This window comes from Littorina saxatilis, unplaced genomic scaffold (assembly GCF_037325665.1).
Source record: "Littorina saxatilis isolate snail1 unplaced genomic scaffold, US_GU_Lsax_2.0 scaffold_492, whole genome shotgun sequence".
Taxonomy (NCBI): Eukaryota; Metazoa; Mollusca; class Gastropoda; order Littorinimorpha; family Littorinidae; genus Littorina; species Littorina saxatilis.
Genome location: NW_027126461.1, coordinates 22,501 through 37,691, shown reverse-complemented (window position 1 = coordinate 37,691; position 15,191 = coordinate 22,501). Strand labels below are relative to the sequence as shown.

Genomic DNA, 15,191 nt, shown 5'->3' with positions numbered 1-15,191 from the left:
ACCCCGCGGTTTGTTGAGTTGACTGTTATGCCCATATTTTTGTGACCCTCCACCACGGAATGAGTCGCATGCCGCCTTTGCATGATGTTCATATTTTTACATTTTCTTAAAAAGAGGTTTTTATGCTCTATCCAGTGGTGAAAACCGTTTTAGAAAAGAGCGAAAACTGTTTGAGTTATAAGCCTGTGACTAAGGCGACCCTCACACTGTTACAAGACACTCCCCGGACTTATATTAAGCCTAGCGCAGAACCGCGCGAGGTGACATGCGACTCATTTCGTGGTGGAGGGTCACATTTTTGCGTGATGCCCCTCAGCCCCGGTGAGCGATGGTCTGGGTGTTGTTTGTGTCAACTCGGCCATCTGACCAACACACTTTAAACTCTATGCACTGCTTATGCATAATCTGTTGTTTATGTACACACAATATTAAATAATTCCCTGAACACGTGTACACATTATTAGCATTTTTGTAGGTGGCATTTTTGTGGATTAACCTGTAAGTATTATTTGTGGGTAACTTTTCTTCTCTAAGGTTTCTACCAAGCATGCGGAAACACATACCGAGTGCCAGCTGTCACTCAAACACTGGACCCCACCCAGACTACCAATATATCTCTCTGGTCCGCTAATTACCAGCCGCGTGTCAGCTGGACTGCGGAGGCCAACAAGATATATACCCTCATGGTGTGGGATGCTGGTGCGGTGATTATGCACGCTGTGATGTACAACATCAGGGGTTCAAACCTCGACAATGCTCAGGTAAAGTTTTAGCATTGGATGTATTTGATTAAAAGTGATTGTTCGTATGGATGTTAATAGATGTCTATGTTCATATGCAAGTCTGCGTCAGCTGACGTCTGTGCTACAGTAATTCCCTCCAGAATGTTTCCGAAACTTGATTCAACCTTTAGAATAAACACTTATGCTTTTTGTTTTTTTACAATTTATTTTGCATAGACTGCCGTCAACTACCGAGGACCAAAGAACCCCGTCGACCGAGCCCAGCCTTATGTGTTCTTGCTGTACGAGCAGCAAGATGAGATATCAACCAATCTCACAAGTGTTGTTACCGCCTTTCTGTTCGAGAGCAGGTTTCTCGCCCCTGACAAGATAGTCAACTTTACTTCCTTGACAGGTAATTTGTTGTGGAGTCTTTTGATGTTTTCATCATCACTGTTGTAGTTGTTGTTGTTTTTGTTGTTGTTGTTGTAGTTGTGGTGCTGGTGCTGGATTTGCTGGTGGTATTATTTTCGTTGGTGGTGTTGATGATGGTGGTGGTGATGACATTGCTGTTGTTGGTTGTGGCGGTTGTCTTGTTCTTCATTCGTTCTTGTGGTTCTGCGTCGTCGATACCGTTTGTTGTTGTGGTGGTGGTGGTGGTGGTGATGGTGGTAGAGTTGATTTTTGCTCTTAACATTGTCATTATAAACTGACACAGTTGTTGTTGTGGTGGTGGTGGTGATGGTGGTGTTGATTATTGCTCTTAACATTGTCATTATAAACTAACACAGTTGTTGTTGTGGTGATGGTAGTGTTGATTGTTGTTCTTAAAATAGTTATTATAAAGGGACACAGTAGCTGTTGTGGTGGTGGTGGTGGCGGCAATGATAGTGGTGTTGTTTATTACTCTTAATATAGTTATTATAAAGAGAGGCAGTTGTTGTTGATTGTGTTGATTTTGGTTGTTTTGTTGTCGTAGCTGTACAAGCCATTGTCGTCGTTTTGGGCGGTGTTGTTCTTGTTATTGTTGTTGTAGTTCACATTGTTCCTCTTCTCTCTGTTAAATACAGCAGGTAAGCTTAGTTTCCAAATTAGAAATGCCACCTGTACGTTTTAACAGAGTTAGAGAGGTAGGGGTAGATTTTTGCTCTGTTGATGTTTCAATTGTTTTGGCAATAGGTCCAGTTGGCGTGAGTGTGTTGTCAGTGAAGGCAGACCTTTTTTCCACGGAGTACATGAAGCAAAACAAAATTGTCAACAACTGCCCCGTGAAACTGACACCCAGTAAGTTATAACATCTTATAGGCAGTGCCTTTAGTCCACCATTGATACTGTGGTTTCCGTTGTGATTTTCTGTTGTGTTTGGCTGTTTCTTGTATCTGTTGTTTGGCTGTTTCTTGTATCTGTTGTGTTTGGCTGTTTCTTGTATCTGTTGTGTTTGGCTGTTTCCTGTATCTGTTGTGTTTGGCTGTTTCCTGTATCTGTTGTGTTTGGCTGTGTCTTGTATCTGTTGTGTTTGGCTGTTTCCTGTATCTGTTGTGTTTGGCTGTTTCTTGTATCTGTTGTGTTTGGCTGTGTCTTGTATCTGTTGTGTTTGGCTGTGTCTTGTATCTGTTGTGTTTGGCTGTTTCTTGTATCTGTTGTGTCTGGCTGTTTCTTGTATCTGTTGTGTTTGGCTGTGTCTTGTATCTGTTGTGTTTGGCTGTTTCTTGTATCTGTTGTGTTTGGCTGTTTCTTGTATCTGTTGTGTCTGGCTGTGTTTTGTATCTGTTGTGTTTGGCTGTTTCTTGTATCTGTTGTGTTTGGCTGTTTCTTGTATCTGTTGTGTTTGGCTGTTTCTTGTATCTGTTGTGTTTGGCTGTGTCTTGTATCTGTTGTGTTTGGCTGTTTCTTGTATCTGTTGTGTTTGGCTGTTTCTTGTATCTGTTGTGTTTGGCTGTGTCTTGTATCTGTTGTGTTTGGCTGTTTCTTGTATCTGTTGTGTTTGGCTGTGTCTTGTATCTGTTGTGTTTGGCTGTTTCTTGTATCTGTTGTGTTTGGCTGTTTCTTGTATCTGTTGTGTCTGGCTGTTTCTTGTATCTGTTGTGTTTGGCTGTTTCTTGTATCTGTTGTGTTTGGCTGTGTCTTGTATCTGTTGTGTCTGGCTGTGTCTTGTATCTGTTGTGTCTGGCTGTTTCTTGTATCTGTTGTGTTTGGCTGTTTCTTGTATCTGTTGTGTTTGGCTGTTTCTTGTATCTGTTGTGTTTGGCTGTTTCTTGTATCTGTTGTGTTTGGCTGTTTCTTGTATCTGTTGTGTTTGGCTGTGTCTTGTATCTGTTGTGTTTGGCTGTGTCTTGTATCTGTTGTGTTTGGCTGTGTCTTGTATCTGTTGTGTCTGGCTGTGTCTTGTATCTGTTGTGTTTGGCTGTGTCTTGTATCTGTTGTGTTTGGCTGTTTCTTGTATCTGTTGTGTTTGGCTGTTTCTTGTATCTGTTGTGTTTGGCTGTTTCCTGTATCTGTTGTGTTTGGCTGTTTCTTGTATCTGTTGTGTTTGGCTGTTTCTTGTATCTGTTGTGTTTGGCTGTTTCCTGTATCTGTTGTGTTTGGCTGTGTCTTGTATCTGTTGTGTTTGGCTGTGTCTTGTATCTGTTGTGTTTGGCTGTTTCTTGTATCTGTTGTGTTTGGCTGTTTCCTGTATCTGTTGTGTTTGGCTGTTTCTTGTATCTGTTGTGTTTGGCTGTGTCTTGTATCTGTTGTGTCTGGCTGTTTCTTGTATCTCTTATGTTTGGCTGTGTCTTGTATCTGTTGTGTTTGGCTGTGTCTTGTATCTGTTGTGTTTGGCTGTGTCTTGTATCTGTTGTGTTTGGCTGTGTCTTGTATCTGTTGTGTTTGGCTGTGTCTTGTATCTCTTGTGTTTGGCTGTTTCTTGTATCTCTTGTGTTTGGCTGTTTCTTGTATCTGTTGTGTTTGGTTGTTTCTTGTATCTGTTGTGTTTGGCTGTGTCTTGTATCTGTTGTGTTTGGCTGTTTCTTGTATCTGTTGTGTTTGGCTGTGCCTTGTATCTGTTGTGTTTGGCTGTGTCTTGTATCTGTTGTGTTTGGCTGTTTCTTGTATCTGTTGTGTTTGGCTGTATCTGTTGTGTTTGGCTGTTTCTTGTATCTGTTGTGTTTGGCTGTATCTGTTGTGTTTGGCTGTTTCTTGTATCTGTTGTGTCTGGCTGTGTCTTGTATCTGTTGTGTTTGGCTGTGTCTTGTATCTGTTGTGTTTGGCTGTTTCTTGTATCTGTTGTGTTTGGCTGTGTCTTGTATCTGTTGTGTTTGGCTGTTTCCTGTATCTGTTGTGTTTGGCTGTGTCTTGTATCTGTTGTGTTTGGCTGTGTCTTGTATCTGTTGTGTTTGGCTGTGTCTTGTATCTGTTGTGTTTGGCTGTGTCCTGTATCTGTTGTGTTTGGCTGTTTCCTGTATCTGTTGTGTTTGGCTGTTTCCTGTATCTGTTGTGTTTGGCTGTTTCCTGGATCTGTTGTGTTTGGCTGTTTCTTGTATCTGTTGTGTTTGGCTGTTTCCTGTATCTGTTGTGTTTGGCTGTTTCCTGTATCTGTTGTGTTTGGCTGTTTCCTGTATCTGTTGTGTTTGGCTGTTTCCTGTATCTGTTGTGTTTGGCTGTGTCTTGTATCTGTTGTGTTTGGCTGTTTCTTGTATCTGTTGTGTTTGGCTGTTTCTTGTATCTGTTGTGTTTGGCTGTTTCCTGTATCTGTTGTGTTTGGCTGTTTCCTGTATCTGTTGTGTTTGGCTGTTTCTTGTATGTTGTGTTTGGCTGTGTCTTGTATATGTTGTGTTTGGCTGTTTCTACTTGTATCTGTTGTGTTTGGCTGTGTCTTGTATCTGTTGTGTTTGGCTGTGTCTTGTATCTGTTGTGTTTGGCTGTGTCTTGTATCTGTTGTGTTTGGCTGTTTCCTGTATCTGTTGTGTTTGGCTGTGTCTTGTATCTGTTGTGTTTGGCTGTTTCCTGTATCTGTTGTGTTTGGCTGTGTCTTGTATCTGTTGTGTTTGGCTGTGTCTTGTATCTGTTGTGTTTGGCTGTTTCTTGTATCTGTTGTGTTTGGCTGTTTCTTGTATCTGTTGTGTTTGGCTGTTTCTTGTATCTGTTGTGTTTGGCTGTGTCTTGTATCTGTTGTGTTTGGCTGTTTCCTGTATCTGTTGTGTTTGGCTGTGTCTTGTATCTGTTGTGTTTGGCTGTGTTTTGTATCTGTTGTGTTTGGCTGTGTCTTGTATCTGTTGTGTTTGGCTGTGTTTTGTATCTGTTGTGTTTGGCTGTTTCTTGTATCTGTTGTGTTTGGCTGTGTCTACTTGTATCTGTTGTGTTTGGCTGTTTCTTGTATCTGTTGTGTTTGGCTGTGTCTTGTATCTGTTGTGTTTGGCTGTGTCTTGTATCTGTTGTGTTTGGCTGTGTTTTGTATCTGTTGTGTTTGGCTGTTTCTTGTATCTGTTGTGTCTGGCTGTGTCTTGTATCTGTTGTGTTTGGCTGTGTCTTGTATCTGTTGTGTTTGGCTGTTTCTTGTATCTGTTGTGTTTGGCTGTGTCTTGTATCTGTTGTGTTTGGCTGTTTCTTGTATCTGTTGTGTCTGGCTGTGTCTTGTATCTGTTGTGTTTGGCTGTGTCTTGTATCTGTTGTGTTTGGCTGTTTCTTGTATCTGTTGTGTTTGGCTGTTTCTTGTATCTGTTGTGTCTGGCTGTGTCTTGTATCTGTTGTGTTTGGCTGTGTCTTGTATCTGTTGTGTTTGGCTGTGTCTTGTATCTGTTGTGTTTGGCTGTTTCTACTTGTATCTGTTGTGTTTGGCTGTTTCTTGTATCTGTTGTGTTTGGCTGTTTCCTGTATCTGTTGTGTTTGGCTGTGTCTTGTATCTGTTGTGTTTGGCTGTGTCTTGTATCTGTTGTGTTTGGCTGTGTCTTGTATCTGTTGTGTTTGGCTGTTTCTTGTATCTGTTGTGTTTGGCTGTTTCTTGTATCTGTTGTGTTTGGCTGTGTCTTGTATCTTTTGTGTTTGGCTGTGTCTTGTATCTGTTGTGTTTGGCTGTTTCTTGTATCTGTTGTGTTTGGCTGTGTCTTGTATCTGTTGTGTTTGGCTGTTTCCTGTATCTCTTGTGTTTGGCTGTGTCTTGTATCTGTTGTGTTTGGCTGTTTCTTGTATCTGTTGTGTTTGGCTGTGTCTTGTATCTGTTGTGTTTGGCTGTTTCTTGTATCTGTTGTGTTTGGCTGTTTCTTGTATATGTTGTGTTTGGCTGTTTCTTGTATCTGTTGTGTTTGGCTGTTTCCTGTATCTGTTGTGTTTGGCTGTGTCTTGTATCTGTTGTGTTTGGCTGTTTCCTGTATCTGTTGTGTTTGGCTGTTTCTTGTATCTGTTGTGTTTGGCTGTTTCTTGTATCTGTTGTGTTTGGCTGTTTCTTGTATCTGTTGTGTTTGGCTGTTTCTTGTATCTGTTGTGTTTGGCTGTTTCCTGTATCTGTTGTGTTTGGCTGTTTCTTGTATCTGTTGTGTTTGGCTGTTTCCTGTATCTGTTTGTTTATTTGCGTTTGCTTTTCGTTGGCTACCAATTCAGCAAACTTTTTAGAGAGAGAGAGAGAGAGAGAGAGAGAGAGAGAGAGAGAGAGAGAGGGAGAGAGATAGCGAAATAGAGAGATAAAGAGAAAGACAGAGAGAAGAAAGAGAGAGAAAGAGAGACAGACAGTCAGAGAGACAGACACAGAGAGAAATGGAGAGAGAGAGATGGAGAGAGACAGACAGTCAGAGAGACAGACACAGAGAGAAATGGAGAGAGAGAGATGGAGAGAGACAGAAAAAGACAGAGACAAAGAGACATTTGTTTGCCTTTATCATCTGTATGTGATTGTATTCTTTGAATTAATGTAGGATGTTTTTTGAATATGTGTACCTACTGTATGGAACATACATTTGTGACCCTCCACCACGAAATGAGTCGCATGTCACCTTTGCATGATTTTCAAATTTTTACATTTTCCGACAGATTTTTTGTGTGCTCTATCCAGTGGTGAAAACCGTTTTAGAAAAGAGCAAAAACTGTTTGAGTTATAAGTCTGTGACTAAGGTGACCCCCACACTGTTACCAGACACTCCCCTGACTTATATTAAGCCTAGCGCAGAACCGCGCGAGGTGACATGCGACTCATTTTGTGGTGGAGGGTCACATTTGGCCTTTTTTGTGTGTGCTAAATTGTATTCCATATACCAAGTTTGCATTACCATATTTCCAGTTTTTGCCGCCTTGCCGTTGTCATACGATGTCAGTGACGTGCAACTTCTTTCGTCACTTGACGTCACCTTCACGTCACCAGAAATCACCCTTCGCTCTTGTTGCCATGACGTCACCATTATGTAAGTCATTTTATGCGAGAGTTGGTGTCATTTTGGATATGTAACTTGCAATTAAAATGAGTCTACTTTTAGGGAATAGTATTTTTTGTACTGAAAGATATATATGTGTCAGTCTGTTATAATATATGTTACGCGCAGCGTAAGAAAGTAGAGACGTAGGCCTACCAGAATTGTATTTTTGAGGAATATTGTTCGTGCTGTTCTTCGTCAGGTCCCACCTATATCGAAAATGAAGCGTCCGACATGATCAGCGCCATTCCATTATTTACACATTAACATGCTTTCATTTGAAACTTCGAGGTCTTCATCGGGGATTGACGCGGGACCAAAGGTAATTGAAACCCGACGGGGCGAAGCGACGGAGGGCTTCAATTAGACTTTGGGAGGGCGTCAATCCACGATGAAGACCGAGAAGTTTCAAATGGAAGCATGTTAATGTTATTGTAATTGAATCTGACGACGATCTCTTTCCTGCTTTCATGCGGTTGTAAACAGACAGAATTGGTTCTGTTCTGTTCACACACTACTTTCAGTCCCAAGAAATATGTCTCTGTATTCCTATCGTATCACTCTGCTCCTGTTTTGTTTTGTTTCACACACATTTTCCCTTCTTTTTTCACGGGTTTCTGGATAGCAAACTCTAAAACAAATTCTTTTCCTCACAAAAGCGATCTTTGGAATTGACTGACGTAGTCCGGAAGAATGCATGCATCAACTTACGTCACGTATTCGACGTCATCCCTTCGCATACCTTATGGTCTCGGTATTTCGTTGGACTTCATATTTCCTACTTGTAAAATGACCCTCAAAGCTAACCAAGACTAGTTGAGGTTGTATCAATGCGCCTCGCCAGCAGGTAGTTAATGGATTTTTTAGCGAGTGGTTATCGACAATCAATGACCCGTAATTTTTAATGAGTTGGGGCATTCTCGACCAATCACAGGATCTGTTTCATTAAAACGCAAACTTGATTGAATTACAATATGTGGTTAGCATTGTCAAGGAGTACGCAACATGTGTTTGCTCTCTCCTGAATTGAAGCTGTGAGACATAATTCTATTCAGACTTTGTCGTCCGACAGGGTTTTCTTCCATGCGAGATTGCGATGATTGATTAACGAAGCCGTCACGACAAAGCCTGAATACCCGGTAATGTTACATCACAAAATCGGGAAAAAAAGAGGAACTGAACTGATACGTCATCGAGTTGACACAATAGGATGACGTCATTTTGCAGGTCGAACAGCACGATGACCAACCCGATGGGAAACGGACGAATCTGGCCAGTGTACACGCGTGACATGCCCAGTATTGACCTGATCCCTATGAGTGCCATGGATTCTACCTACTACACCAGTGAGTTCACCATTGTTTGCGTTGACGGTTCAGAACACTTAAAGTGGTGGTTGTAGTTTGAATTTGTGTGTGTGTGTGTGTGTGTGTGTGTGTGTCTGTGTGTGTGTGTGTGTGTGTGTGGTGTCTGCTTTTTGAGTGGTGTGATTTGTCTCAATTGTTATGGTTTATAGTTATTTGTAAACGTTTTGATATTGTGCTTTGTTTTACTGGATTCGTATTTACAAATTGGATACCAAGGAAATGGTTTGCATTTAAAACTGCAGAATAATTTTTTTTATTTTTTGTACCTGGCTTGATAATAAAAAAAAACCACATATTGTCACGTATATACAACACCTGTATTATCAAAGAACCAATGTATACTGTTCAAAAAAAGAAACGCATAGTTGCTACTTGCCAAATTTGTTTTATTTTTCGAAAAAAATTAACAGAAAATCCAATATTTAGATTATTTGTTTGAAATTTGGTATGGACACAGTTGAATGCACACACAGTTCATTTGCATCTTCAAATCAATCAGTCAATCAATACGATTGGGTGCCGAGGCTGTCAAGTCAGTAGGGGGTGTGACTGCCTTGAGCAGCAACAACTGCCCGGCACCTTCTGGGCATGGACTGGATCAGATGCCGGATATCTTGCTGTGGGATGGTGTCCCACTCCTCCTGAAGTACCTGCAATAGATCGCGGTGATTTGCCGGCGCTTCTTCTCGCCTGCGCACACGTCTGTCCAATTCATCCCAGAGGTGTTCTATCGGGTTCGTGTCTGGCGACATGGATAGGGAAGCACCTGGACATGGTGGTCGGTGAGGAACTGGGTGGTGAGTCGTGCTGTGTGCGGGCGAGCGTTGTCCTGCTGGAATATGGCATCCTGGTCAGCCAGAAGAGGAAGGGCGTGTGGGCGCAGAATTTCCTCCACGTATCGCTGGGCAGTTATGCGCCCTTGGACGTGCACCAGGGTGCTTCTTCCAGCGGTATTGATCGCCCCCCACACCATGACGCCTCCACCACCATGAACGGGTGCCTCATCCACACAGTTGGGCGCGTAACGTTCGTTTACTCTCCGGTAGACCCTCCTCCGACCATCATGTCGCTGGAGCAGGAAGTAGGACTCGTTGCTGAACCACACGTGTCTCCAGTGATTCCGGACGGTCCAGCGAAGGTGCTGGTTGCCCCACTGCACTCGGTTCTGGCGATGGCGGCGGGTGAGGACAGCTCCTCTGTGAGGTCTGCGAGCTCTCAAACCAGCTTCATGCAGGCGGTTCCGCACGGTCTGGTCCGATAATCGGTGTGGCCCGGGGAGAGCCTGGACAGAAGATGAGGCCGACAGGAAACGATTCCGGAGGTGGCGGAGCCGTATGAAGCGGTCGTGAGCAGCAGTTGTCGCCCTTGGTCTTCCCGCTCGTGGCAAGTCAGCAACGGAGCCAGTGGCTTGAAACCTGACCCACAGTCTACTGATGGTGCTCTGGGACACGTGGAAGTGCCTGGCGATTGCACTTTGACTTTGGCCTGCTTGTAAACGACCCAATGCAATTTGGCGGTCTTCTCTGCTCAATCGGGCCATCTTTCGTCGCTGAATTGTCGTCTGATTTCTTTGTGGCGAACAATCCGCTTTTATGGGTTTTGGAAGACATGGTGAGAGCTCAATATTCCCCGAGTTTCACGAGATTACACGGAAGCATGACGAGTGGTCATGCCAAATGAGCAATTTTGACATTGTAGCCACTGATAACGCATGCGTCACGTGCAGAGCTCACTTGTGGCAATGGACGAAAGGTCGACGACCAGATAAACATTTTCTGCAGTTTGGTGGATATCCTTGTAGCCATATAACTAAATTAACCAAATATTACAAGCTATGCGTTTCTTTTTTTGAACAGTATATTTGGAACAGCACAAGTATACAATACATACCAGAAAGCCTCCGATTTAAACATGTTATATTTAATGTGCTGTCATTTAAAAGATGTTATGAATAAAATGGGTCCAATTGTTTAATTTGAAGAGTTATGTTGCAAGCTGAGTTATAAGCCATACAGAAAGCTTTAATTCAACGGATTATGTACAGTAGGAGGCCAACAAAACGCGCCATAGTCGCGCCCATTGCTGAAAGTGATTTTTGCGTCGTTTTCAGACTGCTGTGAAAACATTAACTATATCAATCAATCAATCAGTCAATATGAGGCTTATATCGCGCGTATTCCGTGGGTACAGTTCTAAGCGCAGGGATTTATCTTTATTTTTTTATGCAATTTATATCGCGCACGTATTTAAGGCGCAGGGATTTATTTATGCCGTGTGAGATGGAATTTATTTACACAATACATCACGCATTCACATCGGCCAGCAGATCGCAGCCATTTTGGCGCATATCCTACTTTTCACGGCCTATTATTCCAAGTCACACGGGTATTTTGGTGGAATTTTTGTATCTATGCCTATACAATTTTGCCAGGAAAGACCCTTTTGTCAATCGTGGGATCTTTAACGTGCACACCCCAATGTAGTGTACACGAAGGGACCTCAGTTTTTCGTCTCATCCGGAAGACTAGCACTTGAACCCACCACCTAGTGTTAGGAAAGGGGGGAGAAAATTGCTAACGCCCTGACCCAGGGTCGAACTCGCAACCTCTCGCTTCCGAGCGCAAGTGCGTTACCACTCGACCACCAAGTCCAACTATATGAGGTAAATGAAAAATAAAAACAGATTCGTGGAGGATATGATACTGGCTGTACAATAAGAGCGTAGTGTTTGTTTGTCCTGTTTTTATCTCTTCATAAATTGTGTTCTACGGGTATGGGTGAATTGAGTCGTGATCGCAGATAAAGGTGTCACTGTGACACGCTACAAAAATAGTAAAAACGCATATCTTTCAACCAGGTAAAGACAGTTGTGGACGAAATACATCCCTCTCAATGATCATTACATTAGCATTTTGCGCCAAAGCGTTATACTATCACAAAAGAGAAGATAGACCAGTAAGATGTTGTTTACGACAAGCTCCTTGTGTTGCCAGAAAACAACTACACTCTTCTCCTGCTGGACGTGACGGACGACCTTGCCATGACCTCTGACCCGGACACCCTTGTCCACTGGCAGATGGTCAACATCCAGGGGGGGAACCTGACTTCCGGGGACACAACCCTGTCCTACAAAGCTCCGCTCCCTCTCACGGGACAGGGCGACCGCACGCTCATGTTCTTGTTGCTGCAGCAGTCGATGGGGGTCAACCCGTCCGACTTGACCAAGTTTACCGGCGACTCTTGTCCTCAGCATTTGTTGCGCAGGTAAGGGGGCGGCTTGACTTGTTGTATTGTCATGTGTGCGTGGCATTTCAGTTGTTATATGGCGCTCTACTTGCATAATGGCAGAATACACCTGCGCATTTTCAGCGGCACAGACGACGCACTGCCTATTATTTATGCCGCGATAAATTATGCCTGATTTCCTTTCATGCAACGTGTAGCGGGCTGGGATAATCTGCAGTGCGTCGTCGGTTCTGCTGAAGCTACATAAAATTATGTGAGCGGAGCCTCATAGCAGCTTTCTGAGAAAGCATTCCACACGTTCATGAGGGTAGCCTCACAGGACTATAATTATGACATTACCTGCCTTTTCTTACCTTCGTTTTATTGTATTTCAGTGTGACAACCAGCCTTGGGCAACTTACACTGACTCAGATTTAATATTGACGTTGATGAAATAACAATGAGCGACAGAATGATTGATTCTTTGAATTTATTGAAAGTCCCAACAAGTCATAACAAGAGAAGGCCAAGGACCCACGCATCTTATTTAAAGCTAGATCATCCACGGTGTATGTAGGACATCCAGCTAGATGTGGGTGACGATGATGATGATGATGATGATGATGATGATGATGATGATGATGATGATGATGATTGCACCTTCACGTTAAATCTAATCGTACTACGTATCAGTGTCTCAAAATGTGCCTTCTTCCAGATGCCGCTTCGACCTGACGGCTTTCATCACTCAACTGGGGATGACGATCGAGGGCACCAGCTGGTTCGTGACGTCCCCCGACCTTTACTCACGTCAGCAAGCGGTCTTGCAAAACCTGCAACCGGAAGCGTCGGCGTGTCTCGGTGTCCCTGATTACTTCAGCCCCTGTCTTGATGGTGCGATTGTCATGTGACCGTGTACTCTTATTTATGTCACATTCTGATGATTGAAATGCTGCATTTGTTGAATTAAGCGCAGCTTATTTGATCGTTTGTTAGATTGCTTTTCGTCTGTTTATATATGTGTGTGGTTTTTTTGTGTTAGTTTGTCTGTTATATGCTGACTGTGTTTTGACGTCTTGAATGTTCATGTTCTCTGAACGCTGTCTACTTTTCACCTCAGCCTTGGTATAAAATAAGTGTGAAGACAATTCATCTTGCTTTTCATTCAAACTGTTCTTAATTCTCTTCTGCGTACGTGTTTGTGCGTGCGTGCGTGTATCTATGTGCATTCAATTCATGTTTTTTTTCCTTCTTTTGGCTCGTGAACGAAATAACATCACAATAAAAACACACTCTCAGAACTTATAGACACATGAAAGTACACATCAATACACACATAACCCAAACCACACATATCCATATACCCGCACCCTCACATACATCGTCGTACATACCTTCGTTTATCCTTTATAATCATAAAAATGGTTAATATCATTGGTAGTAAACTTGATTAAAACTCAAAATAGGATATGTAAAAAAATATTCTTTAAAATCTAATCATACGGTAGGCAATAAACGCTTCTTTCTGTGATATACAGTCGATATCGAACATGCTCTCTCTCTCTCTGTCTTTCTCTCTCTCTCTCTCTCTCTCTCTCTCTCTCTCTCTCTCTCTCTCTCTCTCTCTCTCTCTCTCTCTCTCTCTCTCTCTCTCTCTCTTTCTCTCTCCATCTCTCTCTCTCTCTCTCTCGCTCGCTCTCTCCCTTTCTCTCTCTCTCTCTCTCTCTCTCTCTCTCTCTCTCTCTCTCTCTCTCTCTCTCTCTCTCTCTCTCTCTCTCTGTCAAAAAACACTTAATGTCTGAGTAGTTTAACGCGTTTTGATTTACCACACTTAGTATTACGCCAAAGATATGCTGTGCATTGTATATTCTGAACATATTTTTGTTATACTATTGCTACATGTTCGATTGCTACCAGCTTGTACTTATAATTAATTGCATAGTATGCATTTGATTTTATGAATAACCACATATATATATGCTCTTCATGCCTCATCTTCATCATCATCAACATTATCATCATTATCATTATCATCATCCTCATCATCATCATCACCGGCACGGTTGGCCTAGTGGTAAGGCGTCCGCCCCGTGATCGGGAGGTCGTGGGTTCGAACCCAGAACCGGGTCATACCTAAGACTTTAAAATTGGCAATCTAGTGGCTGCTCCGCCTGGCGTCTGGCATTATGGGGTTAGTGCTAGGACTGGTTGGTCCGGTGTCAGAATAATGTGACTGGGTGAGACATGAAGCCTGTGCTTCGACTTCTGTCTTGTGTGTGGCGCACGTTATATGTCAAAGCAGCACCGCCCTGATATGGCCCTTCGTGGTCGGCTGGGCGTTAAGCAAACAAACAAACAAACAAATCATCATCATCATCATCATCATCTTTATCATCACGTGCTGAAGTTTTCCGACCTCCTTTTGTTGGTAAACTTTTTAACTTTATAGTTTTTAATTTTTCAATTTTAACATTGTGTGTCTGTGCGTCCCAAGGACAGATTGTAAAAAAGGCGTAGCCTTAAATCTGAATCCTTGTTAAATAAAGTTCAATTCAATTCTCTCTCTCTCTCTCTCTCTCTCTCTCTCTCTCTCTCTCTCTCTCTCTCTCTCTCTCTCTCTCTCTCTCTCTCTCTCTCTCTGTCTCCCAATCTCTCTCCCTCTCTCTGTCTCTGTCTCCCAATCTCTCTCCCTCTCTCTGTCTCTGTCTGCCTGTCTCTCTCTCTGTCTCTTTCTCTCTCTCTCTCTCTCTCTCTCTCTCTCTCTCTCTCTCTCTCTCTCTCTCTCTCTCTCTCTCTCTCTCTCTCTCTCTCGCATGCGTATGTGTGTTTCTGTCTATGTGACTGTCTGCCTAATTGTCTGTCTGTCTCTCGGAAAAAGTCACTTGGTGCTGAGTGTGCTCAGCATGCTGAATTTTCGTGACAACCAGCACTTTCTTCATTTAATTTGTAATTATTTATTTAATAATTACTTACATCATGCAATTCTTACTTACACTATAGAATGTCTTGCAGCCGTCAAGCAGGTCATGGCGGACGATAACCGATTCTGGTTCGGCACCGACTACACCATTGCCTGCCCACCATCCTCCTTCAGTGCCAGCTGCAACAACAACGACAGGAATCACACTTCCATCATTACCCGGATGAGAGTGAATGATGACAACAGCACCGTCACCATTAAGCAAGTGTTGAACGTCACCTTTGATGTGCCCGCTGGTGAGTATTGGTGTAGATGTGGTCTTGGACATATACATAGACTTAGACATAGACATGGACATCGGCATAGGCATAGATATGAACATAGATATGGACTTAGACATTGACAAACTGATAGATTTAGACATCGACATAGACATCGACATAGAGATAGACAAAGACATAGACATCTACACAGACATCGACATAGATATGGACATTGACATAGATATAGACATCGACATAGATATGGACATTGACATAGATATAGACATAAAGATAGACATTGACATCGGCATGGACAT

The 15,191-nt window shown here is 42.8% G+C and overlaps 1 protein-coding gene across 1 annotated transcript in view; it reads left to right on the top strand.

Annotated features, from left to right (window-relative positions):
• Nucleotides 1-15,191, top strand: part of LOC138954888 (uncharacterized) — a 43,874-nt gene that overhangs the window by 15,616 nt on the left and 13,067 nt on the right. Inside the window, exons 3-10 of the mRNA XM_070326641.1 lie at nucleotides 535-761; nucleotides 960-1,137; nucleotides 1,902-2,006; nucleotides 6,970-7,090; nucleotides 8,327-8,445; nucleotides 11,460-11,730; nucleotides 12,410-12,585; nucleotides 14,704-14,907. Of these exons, the coding sequence (XP_070182742.1) occupies nucleotides 535-761; nucleotides 960-1,137; nucleotides 1,902-2,006; nucleotides 6,970-7,090; nucleotides 8,327-8,445; nucleotides 11,460-11,730; nucleotides 12,410-12,585; nucleotides 14,704-14,907 (1,401 nt within the window). The remainder of the gene's footprint in view (nucleotides 1-534; nucleotides 762-959; nucleotides 1,138-1,901; nucleotides 2,007-6,969; nucleotides 7,091-8,326; nucleotides 8,446-11,459; nucleotides 11,731-12,409; nucleotides 12,586-14,703; nucleotides 14,908-15,191) is intronic.